Source organism: Penicillium lagena (genome assembly GCF_028827675.1).
Source record: "Penicillium lagena strain IBT 129212 chromosome Unknown utg000003l_segment0_segment0, whole genome shotgun sequence".
NCBI classification, from domain to species: Eukaryota; Fungi; Ascomycota; class Eurotiomycetes; order Eurotiales; family Aspergillaceae; genus Penicillium; species Penicillium lagena.
Genome location: NW_026623224.1, coordinates 1,032,751 through 1,049,666, shown reverse-complemented (window position 1 = coordinate 1,049,666; position 16,916 = coordinate 1,032,751). Strand labels below are relative to the sequence as shown.

The window sequence follows — 16,916 nt, the reverse complement described above, 5'->3', positions numbered from 1 at the left end:
CCGAACCGGAGGGATCTATATAAATATACGATGACGGGACCACAATCCACCAAAAAGAAAAACCAAACAGGAGTATGCAGGCAAGAACAAATATGAGGCGCCAAAGAAGGATGATTGACGGCTAATGGTGATCATCCGCAGTGCATCTTGAATTCGAGATATATGATTATTTGCTTCAGTGCCAGATGCCGTGGAAGCAGCGGGGCCAGCAGGGATGCAGCCTTTTTGGCGCAGCTGAGTCGAAGCAGAAAAAAGGAAAAAGAAAGCACGCCTGCGTCCCCTGGCCGAGGCGATTCGAGGCCTGGGGGAGGGGGGTGGGTTGGTGAATAATCGGGCGCCTGGCCGGGACCCCAGAGCCATCACAGTGGATCAGGGATCATGGGAGTGACGAGCTCCACCACAGGATTTCCCACGAACTGGGGTTCCTCCCAAGACTAGGGAACATACAGATCGCCCGCAGCCGTCTCAGATCGTGGCTGGCTGCCCCGTGGAGCAGCGAGACCGACTCATCGCGAGATCTTGGTCCTGTGCAACATTTCTCCGTTGCACGAGAGGCGTGCAATCGTGTTCTGCTGCCAGGGAAACTATTCCTGTTCGGTTTCGAGAAGGGGGGCGAGCGCAGTTGTACCAAACAATAATAAATCCTGACAGCCGCGACTGGCGACAGCTGAACCCGCTCTGATGTTTCAGTGCCAGCCCTAAGCCAGAAATGTAGTAGTTAGTCGGTCTGCCTCAGCACGCAACACAAGAATAATAATACATATTTACCATCACAGGAGACTGATCCTGCCGGACTGACATCTGTCATGCCCGACCACAAACCCCCAAAAAAGTAAAAGCAGACGGGCCGGGCCTTTGGGCTTCTGTGATCAGTCCAGTCCAGTCCAGTCCAGGGGCCATGATTGCCAAGTGGACCGAGTGGAGGGATCGACCTGCAGGCGATCTATCCATTCAATAATTAATTCGTTAGCCGCTGTACTCGCCCTAGTGAAGTAAGTAAGCCCTAATTCATCAGGGGTCAATCAATCTACGGGGGGAGAGCGGGAAAGGCTAGGTATGGACATCAATCAACATTGGTCAAGGTCAAAGAACAACAACAGCAGCAGTAGAACAAATTTGAAACCCCAAGCCAAACCAAAACCGGCTGCGACACACGAAAAACAGAAAAGAAACACACACATGCGCCGAGGCATCCCAGTATCAACCCGTTTACCGTCCAGTGTACGAAGAATATCTGGTGGAGAATCATGTCAGCCACTGCGTCAGGAATGTGGTCGATGGCAACAGAGGAAACAAAAGGGAAACTTACCTCCAGATCCGGGCGCGCATGTCGCCACTGCCAGTTGCGAACAGGTTGTTCGTGGGGCTGGGCGCAACCGAAATAACTGTCAAGATTAGCACCATTTCGGGTCGGGGTGGCTGCGGAAGACTCACCGGAGTTCTTGTGGCCCTGCAGCATCATCTGGGCGTTCCCGGTCATCGGATCCCAGAACTGGACCCCCCGGTCCTTTGAGCCACTCATGACCCACTGGCCGTCCGGCGTCAGACACACACTGAGCACAAAGTCCTATTCGGTATCGTCAGCGCGAGTAGAGAAATAAAGAGGGAGCAGGCAGGAAAGGAAACAAACCTTGTGGCCCTCGAAGGTCCGCAAACACTTGCCGCCCTTGGAGCCGCCGTGATGGACGTTGCGCGGGACATTGAGCTCCCAGAGCTTGATTGTCTTGTCCAGACTGCCACTGACCAGGTCGCGGCCATTGGGGGCGAACGCGACCGAGTACACGCTGTCCTTGTGGCCATCCGGGTTCTCCAGACGCTCCACCAAGTAGCCAGTCGTGGTGTCCCACACGCGCACGCTCTTGTCCAACGAACCGGCCGCCACGTAGTGACCGTCGGGAGACATCGCCACCGTGGTGACGCCATCCTCAATGCTAAGGGTGTAGACGAGCTTGCCGTCGAGAATGTCCCACAGGCGCACCGTCTTGTCCCCACTACCAGAGGCGATGTAGCGGCCGTTGCCGGCGAAGTCAAGGGAGTAGATATCTTGCTCGTGGCCAGTGAAGATGTGCTTGATGGTGCGCGCAGCGATATCCCAAACCTAGATTTGTAGACGTCATTAGCAATCTGTATACAACTTGGTTTCTTGCCTCGAGGGTGCCTTACCCGGATCTGCTTGTCCTCGGCGCCGGTCGCGAGGTACTTCCCGTCCGGACTGAAGCACACACTGCGAATGTAAAGGTCGCCATCCTTGTCGACGTTCTCATCCTGGAGCGTGGCCACATTCTGGCCAGTGCTCACGTCGAAGATCTGCGCCGAGCGATTGCAGCCCGTCGCCAGATACTTGCCATCGCGACTGAAGCGAACGCAGCACACGACACTGTCGTGGACCAGGTGATGCACCAATTCCACATCGAGCACGCGCGGCACTTCGGGGTTGAACACGGCAAACCAATCGGCACCCTCACGCTTCTGAGTCGGGGGCAAATCATCGAGGTTCCAGTTCGCCAGCATGTTACCGGGCCGCTCGCGCACTAGAGATTGGCCTGGAGGCGTCGGGCGGGCAATCTGCGGCGAGGCACGGGGGTCGGGATAAGCGAGTTGGTGCGTCTGCTGGGGGGTTGCCGGTCCCGGGGGTGCGCGACCGCGACCCTTACCCGGGCCGGGAGATGCAGTGGGCGGGGGCGGAGGTCCATAGCCTACAGAAAGTTCACACACATGTTAGCAACTCGAAGATGATCCCAAAAACACCACAACATACCATTCACAGCAGGGCCAGGTTGATATCCCCCAAAAGAGCTCTGCGAATGCTGCGGCGCACCGGGCTGGGCAGCTGGAGCAGGCTGTTGAAGGGTATGCTGGGGAGGCCGCTGCTGATCCTGGGAATTGGGAGGGGCAAGACCGGGACCACTACCTCCTTGGTTGGCCATGATGCCACCAAACAAGTTGCTGGGACCATGGCCCAGAGCAGGCGGGGGAGCCTGAGCAGGACCCGTGTGCTGCGCGGAAGCGCCCATGTGCGAAGGGATGGGTTGGACACCGCGCGACTCGAGTTCATGTCGCAACAGTCGGATTTCGCTCTCGTAGCTAGTGGCAGGAGGGTGACCCGTTAGTGATGAAAATAGGGAAGGAAAAGGGACCCTCACTCCTGTTTCATCTTGATCTGCGCCTGCTCCAACTGGTAGACCTTCTGACGGATCATCTCCATTTCCTGGAGCTGTCCAGTCACTGCGTGATCTGTCAGTTAGATAAACAATTCAGCGAAGGTCGTGACCCGTGAGCAGTAGCCATCAACAGATAGACTGGTGCTCGATTTCAAAATGGTATGGAAGTTCCACAAAGCGACTGCGCAAGGTGGAAGAGAGCGGGTATGAATGAAAGAAGGATACTCACACTGATGCTCAAACTCACCAGTGTTCCGGGACTGGCTCTCAAACTCCTGGCGCAGTTGGTCCAGCAACTCCGTCAGGCGGGAGTTGGGGGCGGGCACCATCCCGCGATGAGTGTTGTACATGGTGCAATGGAGGGGCGATGGTCGCCTGTTAGTAGAGAAGGGAGTGAAAGGACGATCTGAAGTGTAGTCGAGATCAGCGACGGCTCACCACCGACGTGGGTCGCGAAGAAAAGGGCTGAGGGACAAAGGAGGAAGACCCGCGATCACTCAGACGCCAATGTTGCCTGATGGATTGCACCATGCAACTAGCGACAGCGACAATAGGAAGAGATGGAGCGCGATGGGAGAGGATGGAGATGTGGATGGGTGGGTGGGAGGGAAGAGGAGGGGGGAAGAGGCTGGAAGTGACAGTGCCAAAGTAGTCTGGGAAGTTTGGATCGTTGGGGGCAGAATTGGCGGCTGAGTTGGCGCGACTAGCGAGCCTAGGCGAGCCGGCGCATGGGGGGGGATCCTTAACTTACCGAACCAGAGTGGACACTGATAAAGGGGGGGCGAAGTGACGAGCCGGGGAGCGAGATGGGGGCCTGTATCACCGTTTGCAGCGGAGACTAGAGACCCCAATGGATAAAGGCAGAGGAGTGTGTGGAGAGAGAGAGAAGAAGAGAAAGCAAGGATGGGAGGATCTGGTCGTATACGGTATGTAGTAGTTAGAAGAGAGAGAGAAAAAGAGCAGAGAAATTCGATCAGCGTCTGGTATTACGTATCCGGCGGCTGAAGGATACCCGGTCGGTACTTGTGGCTGCACGCAGAATGGGCGGGCAGGAAGGTACCACGCAAGTCTCGAACCATCATTCATTAACTCTTGCCGGCCCATACCGTGCGGACAGACCAGCCACAATTGGTGCCTGGGGAAGGAGGCATTCAGGCAACAAGGCAGCACAGGCAAATTCAAAAACGTCGAAACCAACAAACAGAGATGGGGATAGGCCATTACTACTGCATCGTCCATTTATGCTCCATAATCAGAATCTATTATTATTCCACCCCTGGCCAGACTTCATTCCGGAGGATCCATCGGATAGCCCATGGCTGCTTACCTCATCCCCCCGGCATGGCTCGTTCCGCGCTGGTGTGACCGCGGGAACAATTTATTATTCGCCGCCTGTCTCCTTTCTTCTCCCTCCCACCTACAATTTCTTCTTCCACCCTCCCCCCGTCCAGCCAACATGGATATTGTCCTTGAACTCTGGGACACCTTCATTGGTGATCGTCTCTATTCAACTCTGGTGCCGACCTCGCTCTCCTCGTCCATCTCGCTTCCTGCTTTTGCCAATGCCGCCAACAGCTCGCTCGCCCTGTTTGGCGCCTCCGAGCCCTTTGTCTATGAGCCGGCCACACAACTCCTCCACCTCGAGCCGTCGAAATATGCCTATCTCAGCGCATGGCCGCGGAATAATGCCTACCGCCAGTTCACCAGTTTCTTTCTAATCACCTGGTATGTAGTGGCGCGCATCTCTTCAACTGTTTTGTGTCTTGGGTACTGACCGGTTTGTAACACTAGGATATTCGGGTTGGTGGTATACTTCGTGGTTGCGACGCTCTCGTACCTCTTCGTGTGGGACAAGGAGACTCCCAAGCACCCCAAGTTCCTCAGGAACCAGATTTCCATGGAGATCAAGCAGGCCATGTCGGCCATGCCGCCGATGGCGCTGCTGACCGCGCCCTTCTTTCTCTTGGAAGTCCGCGGGTACGCCAAGCTCTATGACACCGTCGCAGACGAGCCGTTCCCCTTCTACAGCATCCTGCAATTTCCATTCTTCATCTGCTTCACCGATTTCTTCATCTACTGGATCCACCGGGGTCTGCACCACCCACGCGTCTACAAGACCCTGCACAAGCCTCACCACAAGTGGATCATGCCCAGCCCATTTGCGTCTCATGCCTTCCACCCCTTGGACGGTTGGTCCCAGAGCATCCCCTACCACGTGTTCCCGTTTCTCTTCCCGCTGCAGAAGCTGGCCTACGTCTTCCTGTTCGCCTTTATCAATCTTTGGACCGTCTTCATTCATGACGGGGAGTATGTGTCCAACAGCCCGGTTGTGAACGGCGCCGCCTGCCACACGATGCATCACTTGTACTTCAACTACAACTATGGCCAATTCACCACGCTCTGGGATCGCATGGGTGGCAGCTACCGCAAGCCCAATGAAGAGCTCTTCCGACGCGAGACCAAGATGGGCCAGCAGGAATGGCAACGGCAGGCCAAGGAGATGGAAACCATCCTCAAGGACGTGGAGGGCGATGATGACCGCAGTTACATGACTTCGGCCGAGGCGAAGAAAAAGCTGTGATGTCCTCTAGCTCTTGGGGAAGAACGTTCACGATACACTCATTCGCCTTTCCTGGACAGGGTGTATGTACACCCGGAGTGAGTGCTTTATGAGTTTTATGTTGCCACTCCCTTGTCTTCCCTTTTTTTTTGGCCTCCCTGGCCCCGGACATTTCGTCCCGATTCGAGTACATTAATTCGCCCTGTGCACATATTATATTGTAATATTCCCCCAAAAATGACACTGAGCACGATGTGGCCCGCCGGCGGTCTACCTGTCTTTGTACATAACGTTGGTGTTGGACCAGAATGAAGTGGAATTGATCTACATCTATTCGTGTACTGACCCGCAATCTCCCTGGCCGCGAGCTTTTCACAGCTTCTCATCGGTCTTCCGGCCCTGTTGCGGCAGAAACCAGTCCATGTACTTGCGCCGTATCCCAGGTGTGACGCCGGTGACTGGATGTGCCGGTTCTTTGCCTCCCTGGAGGAACTGTGCTACTGCGTCCTTTGCATGCCCTTCGGCGTCGTACCCATAGACGTCCAGCACCGAGTGGGGATCTCCATAGAGGTTACTGCTGCGTACGAAGTATTTTCCTTCTATTTCCGGCTCCATCGCCTTATCGCGCGCCTCTTGCAGCGGTCCGTCTGGCAACATCCAGATAGCTCCATTGAGGAAAGACAGCTGCTGTTTGGCATATGCTTTGGGCATGCGCTCCGTTTCATAGATGTGGATGGCCTCGCGCAGGCTGAGCTTTCCCTGAACTACTCCCTCGACGCACTTGGCCAAGAACGCCCCGTCCTCCATCGAGGTGGCTGCTCCCTGCGCCATATGGTTGACCATGGAATGTGCCGCGTCGCCCATCAGCACCACGTTCTTCTGGGGCGAGGACCACGAGTCCAACGGCCCGGTGACCATCAACGGCCAGCGTCCCTAATCCAGCTCCATCAGCGAGTGCTCCATTCTGAAAGAAGGGCGCTTACCGTCTCGGGGATCATATCGACGATACGCTTGATTCGCGGATCATAATCCGCATACGCTGCTCGCATTTCCTCAAGGGGCACATCTAGTTGTGTCGTGCGCAATTTCTCAGGGCGATGATGAGAAAGCACCAGGTTGAACCCGTTGCCCGCAGAGATCGGATAGGTGATGATATATGAGTTTTCTGCCATCCAGACCTCCATGGTCAGCTTCTGGATGAGCTCGCTGGCAACGGGATCCTGGCGAATGCGCTCATATGGGACCACTGCGCGGTAGGCACAGTTGGTCGTTGGTGGCTCTGGGCTCACATTGGGGAAGAGAACTTTGCGCACGATGCTGTTGATGCCGTCGGCGCCGATACAGAGGTCGACCGTGTACTTGGTGCCCTGGTGCGTCGTTACCACCACTTGATTCGCTTGATGGTCAATCTGCTCGACGCGCGAGTTGATTTGAATAACAGCACCCAGCTGCTGGGCCACCTTCGCCAGGCCCTCATGGAGATGTGCACGATGGACCAGCCACCACGGTCGTCCCAAGTCCCTCTCCACCGCGGAGATCTTGGTGTATCCGACAGGGGTACCGTTTTTGCGTCGCATGTTCAGCTCCTCGAATTGCACGAGGTTCTCCCCGATCACCTTGTCGACACCCCATCGTTGCAGCAGCACCGAGGCATTGGGTGTCATCTGGATCCCGGCGCCAATCTAGGTATCGGAGTCAGCAAACAGTGTATTTCGAAGGGCAGGCCATACATGCCTCGCCTAGTTCTTCGGCTGCCTCCAATACCGTTACGTCGGCCCCGGCGCGACGCATGGCAATGGCCGCTGCCAGGCCCCCAATACCAGCACCCACGATACAAACATGCACTCGGCGGGAAGACTATAAACCAATGGTCAGTACCGGCATGCGCTCGGCCGGTGGTACTTACCATGACTCGTCAGTCCAACTCGATCGTATTATTTTGCAGACGACAAGTGTGCATGGCAGGTTGTTTATAGAATTGCCACACGTACTCATGTCTTGTGTTCGAGGGGATTATCGGGGACTTCGGGAACTGCCACACCACTCTGACCGGGGAAATCGGGCCACAGGGGAATGAATTGTGGGGAGGAAAAAGCTTAACCACACCACTCTGGGGTTGACAAAGTATGGATCTGGGACTTGAAGAGGATGATCGTTACTACGGGGAGTGGGGTGTCTTCTTCTCTGTGGATTTACGCGAATGGCTTGCTCTGGGGTCGAGAAACCAAGTAAACACGAGTCTACAGATGCCATTGCAAATATGTACAGTAGTGCAATAGGACTTGGGGGGGCATGGATCGTAAGACGAACCCTAATTGACTACCCCATCTCCCTCCGCCTTCCATGATATTGCTGTCCGATCCAATTGCGCTCCTGAATCGATTAGAATAGCACCCTGCAAGCAATCTCCACCGCCTGACGGCAGGCTCGCTTGTCTCATAGGGCGCCCGAAGGACTAGCGGGGGAATCGACGATCTCCACAAAATCGAAAGCCCAAACCTCCGACTTCCCCGGGTCTGCGCAGCTCCTGTATCTCCCCGTCACCCTGTTCGCCATGACTGGGTCTTCTGAACCACCGCAAAAGCGCCGGCGCTCACCGTTAGCCTGTAATTCGTGCCGCCATCGGAAATCTCGAGTGCGTATCCTCGAATCCCGGCAGGAGACAGGGCTCGGGCTGACCGCGTGCAGTGTAACGGAGGCCGCCCCTGTGCCCAGTGCAAGGAGCTGGGCTGCGAGTGCAAATATCAAGATGTGGGAGTCTCGTCTAATCTGACTGTTGAGAAAAGGTATCTCTCTCCTGTCCCATGTATCTGGATCCGGTGTCGGTGATTCTTATTCGGGGCTATAGCTACTTTGCTCGCTTGGAGAATCGCCTTCAGGAAATCGAATCCTCTATTCGAAGGCTGGAGAAGAACCAAACCTCTGGCAATCAAAATGGATCGGAAATCCCCACCGAATCGGTGCGGTCCGGAACCATCACTCTTGATCAGGATATAGAGCCGCCTGCGGTCAAGCCTAATTTTCCTTCCAACCCCCAAGATCGAACCGAGTTTGGTGAGGTCGACATGTCGGAGAACGCTATTGATGGAATGGGTGCTATGAACTTCACTGACGAGGAGGATTGCGGGTTCTTTGGTATCTCTCGTTAAGCAGATATGCAAAGTCACCGCCACTGACTGGTTATTCCTAGGCCCATCGTCAAACATTGCCTTCATGCGTCATATCTCTCGTGCTATTGCCCGAGTCAATGTACACAGCTCACATGTGTTGTCCAAATCGCCCCTCATTCAGACCGGGGGAGGAATGCTCAACATCTCATGGTCTCGGCCCGACAACGACGGCAAAGGTCAAATGCAGACGCCGAAGAACGAAGTCAACATTTTTGCGTTGCCATCAGAGGAGCGCACGTGGAGCTTAATCCAAAAGTATTTCGAGAAGACGGGCCAGCTACTCCCGTTCATTCACGAAGCGTCGTTTTGCGAGACCTACTTCCAGATGAGACAGGATAATTTCAAGAGAGTCCGCCGGACATGGCTGGGCCTTCTAAATATTGTCCTGGCGATCGCAACGAGTCTTTACACTGAGGGGGATATGCCCACCGAAAAACGTATCCAGGAATCTGACATTTATTTCCAAAGAGCCAACGGTCTATGTGACCGCGACTCTAAACGGAATGCAAGTCTGGAGATGGGTAAGAAACGTTCAAGACTGCATACCGCGCAGCTGACTCGGTTCTAGTTCAATATCTGTTGATCCTCGGGCAATATCTTCAAGGAACTCAGAAGTCAGTCCAGGCATGGACAACTCATGGACTTGCTATCTCGGCTGCTTTTCAGCTTGGTCTACACTCCCCAGAAGCCAACCGGCGCTTCTCGCCGCTGGAAAGTGAAATCCGCAAGCGGACTTGGTATGGGTGTATTCTTCTGGACAGGTGAGAAGTTCAATGCTCACTAGCCGACCACCTTCTAACTCTCCTAGAACCCTGAGCATGACGTTTGGCCGGCCTTGCACGATCCCCGAGACCTATGTGAAGCTTGATATGCCTTTGAAAGACATGCAGGTGCTCAGCCCTACCCTCAAGTCCGACTCGTACCAGCAGCTTGATGGCTGGTTCTTTACGGCAGCGATGTGAGCCACAAAGATCCGCTCATACTCACTCCCCTGAGAGGCTGACTCAACCATAGTAAGCTATATGTAGTCATGTTCAACGTCCTCGACACATGTTACTGCCAAAACCTCGGATTCGAGCATCCCCTCACGACGGCAGATGCCATACCCCAGATCCTAGAAGGCGAGAGGCAGCTAGAAGAATGGCGATTCCAAACCGTGCCTGCCCTCGGCATTCGAGTATGGCACCAACCCATTTTAGCGGATGACCTAGCACAGATGGATCTAGAGTCGACCATCCGACATCGATTCGGCATCGTGCTTTCAGTGCGCTACCATAACCTGCGCATTCTCCTATACCGCAAGTTCCTAGAGGGGCTCCTAGACGCGTACAGCGTAAACGAGCCTCTTGCTCCAGAGAATAAGCTCGTTCAGCAGATGAGTCTTACTGGCGTGCAGAACTGTATTGAATCCGCGACGTCCATCATCCAAACCGTACATACAATCACGACGTCGAAAGGCTGGCGCCGTGGACTCCTCGGTGCTTGGAACTTTTCTCTCTACTACAGTAGGAAATTATAACAGACTTAATCCAAGGGCTTACTGACCAAGGCTTAGCGTTCAACGCCGGTCTTACCATCTTCGGTGCCCTGCTCGTCTCATCTAAGGAGAGCCGTCATGATCCCTCGCAGTGGTGTGCGGTCGAGCAGTCTCGCCCGTATCTCGACATGGCTGCGGAAGCGCTCCGGCGTTTGGACTCGGGGAATCGAGTCATCGAGCGCTGTGTTGAGTATCTGGCCCAACTATCAATGATCCTCAACGCCACTAGTAAGTGTCTCTCCCAGAATACAAAAATCTGGCTCTTTCTTCCTGTTCTATCTATTAATATCTTCAGATGGCACTGGTACCGGCGCTGGGACAGGCATCAGCGAGTCTAGCATTCACAACACTGGCGTGCCGCCGCAGGCGCCAATGTATGCCCCGGATCTGGTCTTGCAGCAGCATGGCACAGGGCACCAGCCCACGATGTGGTCGAACAATATGGATTTGGGTGAGTTTATGATGGATAATGATTTGGATTTTTTGGGCCGGTTGTTTAATTTCAATCAGGAGGGAGCGGGAATATGAGATGGGGTTGTTTTGTTTTGGTTTGGTGTGCTAGTGGGGAATATATATCTCAGGTTCCTGTAGGGAGACCCAAGGTACTCTTAGTCTACTGCATATATTGTGTAATTTGCAATTAGGTTGCCAGTTTCAGTGAGATTTTTTTTGTCTCAAGTACGTTGTTTTCTTGCCCGACGCGCATATATTCGGGACCTACATAGTATACAAGGCCGAGGGTTAGGATCAAAAGCAAACAAAAGTCTACCCCCTCTCCATCCACAACATGAATTCTTTGAAATGACAAGATACAGAAGCCAAGAAGGGGGTGATTCAACGGTAAAACGAAGCAGACGATTGGTCACATCTCCCGCCTGCGAAACAAGACTTAAGCATCAGCAACGTCGAGATCGCCATCGGCACCTGCATCAGCCGGGGCATCCGGCATGTCAGACTCCGCAGAAGGCGGGGCGACAGTACCAACGGGGGTAGCGTTAGCCAGGGCATCGGTAATGAACGAATCCTCGACAGCAGCTTTGCGGCGGAAGACACGGAGCCAGCGGCGGCCCCATTGGCGAATTATGGCGTCCTCAGGCAGATCGCCGCTGCCGTCGCCGCGCTCCATTTGCTTGTCGTTACTGCCGGCCGCAACAGAGACAATGGAGTCCTCAATGAATTTGAAGAGAGCCTGCATGTCGGAACGCTCGCGGGAGAGGGTCTCATCCAGAACACTGAGCTGGGGCTCGTACAGGTTAGGCTGGGTGCGAGCAGCTACAATCTGGCGCATGCGATTGGTGACCTTTCCGACAGTGGCGGTAATTATTTCAAAGACGTGGGTCTTTGCGAGGATAGTGCCGGCTTCCATGGACTCCGAGAGAGCCCATTCCAAGACAGAAAGAGGGCTGAGGATGGTGTAGTTGAGCAACTTGTCGATGATATTGATGGCAATGCCAGGCTGGTCTGTCCAGTACTCCATGACAGAGGCAATGATCTGGCAGCGTGCACGCGGCGACTCCTGGCCGATGGCTAAGAGGCGTTCCTTGTTTCGTTCAATGCACGACAGGACGTGCGACAGCGACTTGGATCCGACGAAGCAGATCGATGTCACCAAAGCATCTGTTGAAGGAACTTTGGGGTCTTCCACCCCCAAATCCTTGGCCTGCTCTTCGATGGATGCAATGACAGGCTGGATTTCCTCATCACTGGCTTTCTTGCGGATGAGCTGCATGATATCTTGCCCCTCCTTCGAATAGGGCGTCACTGCCATTCAAGTTAGCAGTCGTCAACCATTTTAGTAAGAACCTTGTTACTTACTCTCAGCCAGATACTTGAATTCAGGAGTATCTTTCTCCTTGCCCTCTGAAATCAAGGGCTGATACGCCTCCGGCAGAGTACCCTTGATTCGTTGCGCGAAGCTAAGACGAATTTCTTTGTCCAGAGCACCGTGGATAAAAGCCATCTTCGGGTGAATAATTGGCAGATCAAGATCGTCGACCCTGTGAGAAAAAGTCAGTGCCTCGCAATTTTTTTTTTAAAACAAAAACCACAAAAATTACTTACCACTCGCTCCATTTCCACGTGAAGCCGAAGTTGCTGAGATGATGGGCGAACCAATCCAAGAAACGATAGGTGAGGTCCAAGTCCATCGTCTCCACGTTGTTATACAGAAATCGGATTGCACGACCCAAGCTGGGCGCAATTGCCGCCGGAGCAATTTTGCAGCATTCGGTGAGCAAGGAGTGATAGTAGACGAGCTTGTGCTCCGGAGTAGGCAGCTGGAACAATTGAGAGAAGACTGCATCCACAGCCACGTCCTCGGGTTTCCATGCCCGGTCTTCCGGCGCCAGTTCACGCATCCGATCGAAAGGCGTCGCACGCTTCACAAAGATATGGGGCGGAAAGTAGCAATCCACATCGATAAGGAACTTAGCCGTAGCAACCCGATTGAAGTTGAGCAGATTGATGGTATCGACCAGCGCATCTCTCAAGAGTGACGAAGCGATGTCCGAGGAAGAAGGGACAGTATCCACATCTTGGTCCGCGTAGACGGAGAGATAGACCTCCGGGAAAAGGGTCCGTGTGCCGTTCTTCACCGGGTTAGGAATCGTAATCTGGGGGAAGGCAATCTTTGACACTTTCTCAAGCAGCCTGGGTTCACCAGTCTCATCATCACGCAGATGCCTCCAGGGCCGGGGAAGACAGGTGAGCTCCCAATCCCGACTGGCCTCACCTTGAAGCTGAGTCTGGAGCAAACTGATGACACTTTGACCAGCGGCTGGCTTGTCCTCATCCGGGCTGAAGGTATTCACTAGGTCCACGAGGGGGTGAGGAGTGGAAGCAATGATATCCGTCTTCTCCAGAAGCGCAGAAGCCTGGGAGTCAAAGCCCGTAGCGGGAGACAACATCACAAAAGGGATCGTGAAGAGGATGACCTTCACAAGCTCCAACCCAAGAAGCTGTATCCGTTTGAGTCAGATTGTTGCAAGCAGCTAAACATAAGACAGAGACACTTACATCTTCCGAAGACGCCGTCTGGAGATCCACCGCACGAGAGAACAGCTCCTCTAGCAGCGGGAAGATACCCTCTCCTTCAAACGCAGGCTGCAAGACACCCAGGAAACGAAGGAGAAGCTTGACCTCACGCCACGCTCCTAAACCAACGTACTTCTGCAGGACATCACCAGCCTTGTTGATCACCTCCGTTCCAAGCTCAGGTTTCAGGTCATGTGCACACAAGACCGTCGTGGCGACGAAAGGAATCTTCATCGGTTGCTCAAGGACACTGTCACAATGTCAGTAGATTTCCAACCCAGACATTTCAAAGCAGGACATACAGGTCAATGGAGATGTTGATGAAGGTTTCGCGCAGCTCCTCGTCGTCATAGTTGTCCGCCACCGTCTTCGCGATCCCCTGTACATCGTCCTCCACTCGTCGCGCAGCCTAAACGCAAGATCCAATGTCAGTAGTTGAAAGATAAAAAACATCAAAGCAACATTGCGCGCGGACAGAAAAGTGATCATACCGATTCAGCAAGGGTGAGTAGCTGTCGCCGGACCTGAACCACGAGCGGCTCCTCATATCTGCGTCGCTGAGGACGGTGATCGTCGTCATCGTCATCTGTCGAGCAGTTGAATTGTCAGCACAGGACGCATTCTCCATCCAGGTCGCGCAATTCCCTCCGACGTCAGCCCAACACGCACCTCTGTAGCGCCTTTTGCGGCCACCACCTCTTGGGCGGTCATAGGGTCGACGGTCGTAGTCAGCCATTGTGTGGGACAAATTGAAGGGAGATCCAGATGTTCCCAAGGCAGAGTGTCCCACGCGGAGGAAGCAGTCAGGAATGCGAAAGACAAGCCTGGGAGCTTCGGGGTTTGGGAAACTCAATGGGCGCTCGGAGGCTGGGTTTTTCCGGTCCGACCAGTTGCACACCATGTACTGCATTACCGATAACTACACTACTGGGAATGAGAGCGAACTGAGAGAACCGTCTGCTTGCGATGGAACAAGGACACATAGCTCATCGGGAATCGACCAGAGTGGTCCTGGCCGCCGTGAAAGGGCGCTGGACAAATGATATCGGGGAAATAAGATAAGGGAAAAAAAAAGGAACAAAAAAAAGATAGCAAGGACGCGAATCAAAAGGGAAGAACAAACGGGATTTCTAGCGCTGCAAGTTGAGGGAATTCAACACCTATACTCCACGGGCCAGGCGCCGCCGTGCAATCCGTGTATCCCAAAAGAGATCCTCAAGATCTCTGATGCAGTCGGTGATGAAGACCATCCTTGCCGCACCCAGGTTTCTTTCCCCATGACTGAGAGAGATGAAGCTATGCAGTCTTGCAATCCCCCGCAGACAGACTCGCACAGATAAGGGTATCACTTTTTCCTCCCAAAGAGCTGTCTCGGACACCTCCAGAACTCCAGGCCATGACCTCCCACCATTGCGTGAAATTCGTCATAAACCTTGCAATGAAAGGCTGAAAGGTTTCACTCGCTTCGCTCATACTCCGCCTCCTTCCGTGTCAACTCCTCCCCATGCTGCTGGATCAGGGTATGAAAGTTCAGCAAAATTCGTGTTTCACCGACCCAGAGCAGTCGGTCCCCTGTCACATCAGACAGAAAATCAACAGATAGACATTTCACTCGGGGTACGCATGTCAACTTCAATCGAGGCGTGCCATCATCTCCTCCTTTGTCAGAGGCTTGAAGTTGTCGATATCGAGCCCTTGGGCCTCGAGAGCCGGCCGTACGTGAGCGGGAACCAGTTGGTGGTTCAGCGAGGGCGCGATCGACAGTTCTGCAATAGCAGTGTTAGCAGATATGCAAATACCAAGGAAAAGAGAATGGAGTGGCGTACCATGTCGCGAGAAATCGAAGAGAGTGGGCATCTCCTTGGGTGGGTTGTTGTGGTGACGTGAATCCGGTAGCCGAGTGCTGGGGTCCCGAAGCTCATCGAAGAAGGGGTGGCACATGGCTTCAATGGCCGATAGGCGTTGCGTGGGCGTATATTCCAGGAGGGCGGAGATGAGATCGATGGCCTCTGGGGGGGCCTTGCGGAACACCTTGTTGAAGGGATGCGGCTTGATCTGCGGGAACTTGTGCTCCATGTAGTTGGGGTTCATGGTCCGGATTTGCTCGCGCGTCGGGGTTCCGAGAACCTTGATGATTTCCACCAGCTGGTCAATGCCCGATTCACCAGGGAAGAGGGGTTGTCCGAGCATCAGCTCGGCCATCACACAACCGGTCGACCAGACATCTAGTAATTGGTTAGCATGCGACCGACTCAAAAGGCAGACTGTCGTACCGATCTTGGTTGTGTAGTTGGTCGCACCAAAGATCAACTCGGGCGCGCGGTAGTAGCGGGAACAGATGTAGGAGACGTTGGGCTCATTTTCGATCAGGATCTTGGCAGACCCGAAGTCGCAGAGTTTCAGGACACCCGTGTTGGGGTCCAGGAGCAGATTCTGCGGCTTGATGTCCCGATGGCATATCCCTTGCGAGTGAATGTACGCCAGCGACCGGAACAACTGGTAGATGTACAGCTTGACCTCCAGCATCGGCATTGTTGTCTTGAGCTTGTTGAAGTACCGCGATGCGCGATACACCGTTTCCGGGACGTACTCCAGGACGAGGTTCAGGTACACTTCATCTTTCTGTGAGGGGGTTGTCAGTCAGTTCAGAAGGGGCCTGGTCAGGCGGCGGGGATCATACCCTGTCACCGTTGGAGTAGTAAAAGGCCTTGAGCTCGACGATGTTGGGGTGGCGCACGATCCGCATAATCTGTAGCTCACGATTCTATCACGGCGAGTCAGTGACAACCCCGGCTGAGTCCGTGCGTGTGTCGGATGCCTACCTTGAACCGCTTATCCTGCAGGACCCGTTTGATGGCTGCGTCCTCCCCGCTGGGGGACATCTTCGTTTGGAACACCACTCCAAACGAACCATTGCCCACAATCTTGCATTGTGTGTACGAGATTTCCTTGGACTCCCCCGTCAGTCCATCTTGGACTTTCTCACGGATGACCTCTGTGCGACAGGGAAGCATGTTAGTGAGGGTCCACAGGCGAAGGGAATCAATTGGATTGTGATCTTACCACCCATGCGCAAACTCGGAAACAACCCAGGCCGACTCTGTGACATCACGGAGGTTGGTCGAGATGACGGCAAGGCGGCGAGGGAGGGAGGGGGGCAGTATCGAGAGGATAAGTACTATCGGGAAGAAGGAGGACTACACTTCAAGAGTGGATGGCGGCAAAGGAAAAGGAAAGACGTTGGGGCGTCCGTTTTGGGCAGAGTGACGGTGGAGTAGCAGATAGAGCAGAGAAGTGGAGGGGGGAAGAGTGGGAGGTGTGGAAGGAGGGGGGGGGGGTGTTAAGGTCGGGTCAGGAAGGGTAAGGGAAGGAAAATAACACCAGTAGGTGCAAGTGCCAAGAAGGGTTAGAGGGAAACCGGGTGGAAGACAGAGGAGACAGAGAGAGAGAGAGAG

General features: G+C 54.2%; 6 protein-coding genes across 6 annotated transcripts; 2 read left to right on the top strand and 4 right to left on the bottom strand.

The window, feature by feature from the left end:
- Positions 1 to 1,250: 1,250 nt before the first annotated feature.
- Positions 1,251 to 3,511, bottom strand: rcoA (uncharacterized protein; the record flags this gene model as incomplete). The annotated part of the gene is made up of 8 exons (XM_056977500.1): positions 1,251 to 1,257; positions 1,310 to 1,385; positions 1,435 to 1,567; positions 1,631 to 2,098; positions 2,164 to 2,696; positions 2,759 to 3,084; positions 3,144 to 3,225; positions 3,391 to 3,511. 8 exons carry the CDS (start codon positions 3,509 to 3,511, stop codon positions 1,251 to 1,253), a joined length of 1,746 nt encoding a protein of 581 aa, XP_056833532.1.
- A 1,106-nt stretch (positions 3,512 to 4,617) lies between these two features.
- Positions 4,618 to 5,742, top strand: N7510_005573 (sterol desaturase family protein; the record flags this gene model as incomplete). The annotated part of the gene is made up of 2 exons (XM_056977499.1): positions 4,618 to 4,886; positions 4,953 to 5,742. The coding sequence occupies 2 exons, from the start codon at positions 4,618 to 4,620 to the stop codon at positions 5,740 to 5,742; spliced, it is 1,059 nt and encodes a 352-aa protein (XP_056833531.1).
- A 351-nt stretch (positions 5,743 to 6,093) lies between these two features.
- On the bottom strand, positions 6,094 to 7,630 carry N7510_005572 (Salicylate hydroxylase; the record flags this gene model as incomplete). Its single annotated transcript, XM_056977498.1, has 4 exons — positions 6,094 to 6,654; positions 6,705 to 7,403; positions 7,486 to 7,578; positions 7,628 to 7,630. The coding sequence occupies 4 exons, from the start codon at positions 7,628 to 7,630 to the stop codon at positions 6,094 to 6,096; spliced, it is 1,356 nt and encodes a 451-aa protein (XP_056833530.1).
- Positions 7,631 to 7,847: 217 nt separating this feature from the next.
- Positions 7,848 to 11,272, top strand: N7510_005571 (transcriptional regulatory protein GAL4; the record flags this gene model as incomplete). Its single annotated transcript, XM_056977497.1, has 11 exons — positions 7,848 to 7,936; positions 8,164 to 8,356; positions 8,410 to 8,507; positions 8,570 to 8,856; positions 8,912 to 9,412; positions 9,460 to 9,652; positions 9,700 to 9,849; positions 9,906 to 10,396; positions 10,447 to 10,656; positions 10,724 to 10,879; positions 11,244 to 11,272. 11 exons carry the CDS (start codon positions 7,848 to 7,850, stop codon positions 11,270 to 11,272), a joined length of 2,397 nt encoding a protein of 798 aa, XP_056833529.1.
- Positions 11,273 to 11,317: 45 nt separating this feature from the next.
- On the bottom strand, positions 11,318 to 14,197 carry N7510_005570 (NCBP1 family protein; the record flags this gene model as incomplete). The annotated part of the gene is made up of 7 exons (XM_056977496.1): positions 11,318 to 12,189; positions 12,244 to 12,425; positions 12,490 to 13,385; positions 13,444 to 13,711; positions 13,764 to 13,870; positions 13,953 to 14,047; positions 14,131 to 14,197. The coding sequence occupies 7 exons, from the start codon at positions 14,195 to 14,197 to the stop codon at positions 11,318 to 11,320; spliced, it is 2,487 nt and encodes an 828-aa protein (XP_056833528.1).
- An 896-nt stretch (positions 14,198 to 15,093) lies between these two features.
- On the bottom strand, positions 15,094 to 16,475 carry N7510_005569 (GSK family serine/threonine-protein kinase; the record flags this gene model as incomplete). The annotated part of the gene is made up of 5 exons (XM_056977495.1): positions 15,094 to 15,227; positions 15,288 to 15,686; positions 15,735 to 16,083; positions 16,142 to 16,225; positions 16,284 to 16,475. 5 exons carry the CDS (start codon positions 16,473 to 16,475, stop codon positions 15,094 to 15,096), a joined length of 1,158 nt encoding a protein of 385 aa, XP_056833527.1.
- Between the last annotated feature and the right edge of the window lie 441 nt (positions 16,476 to 16,916).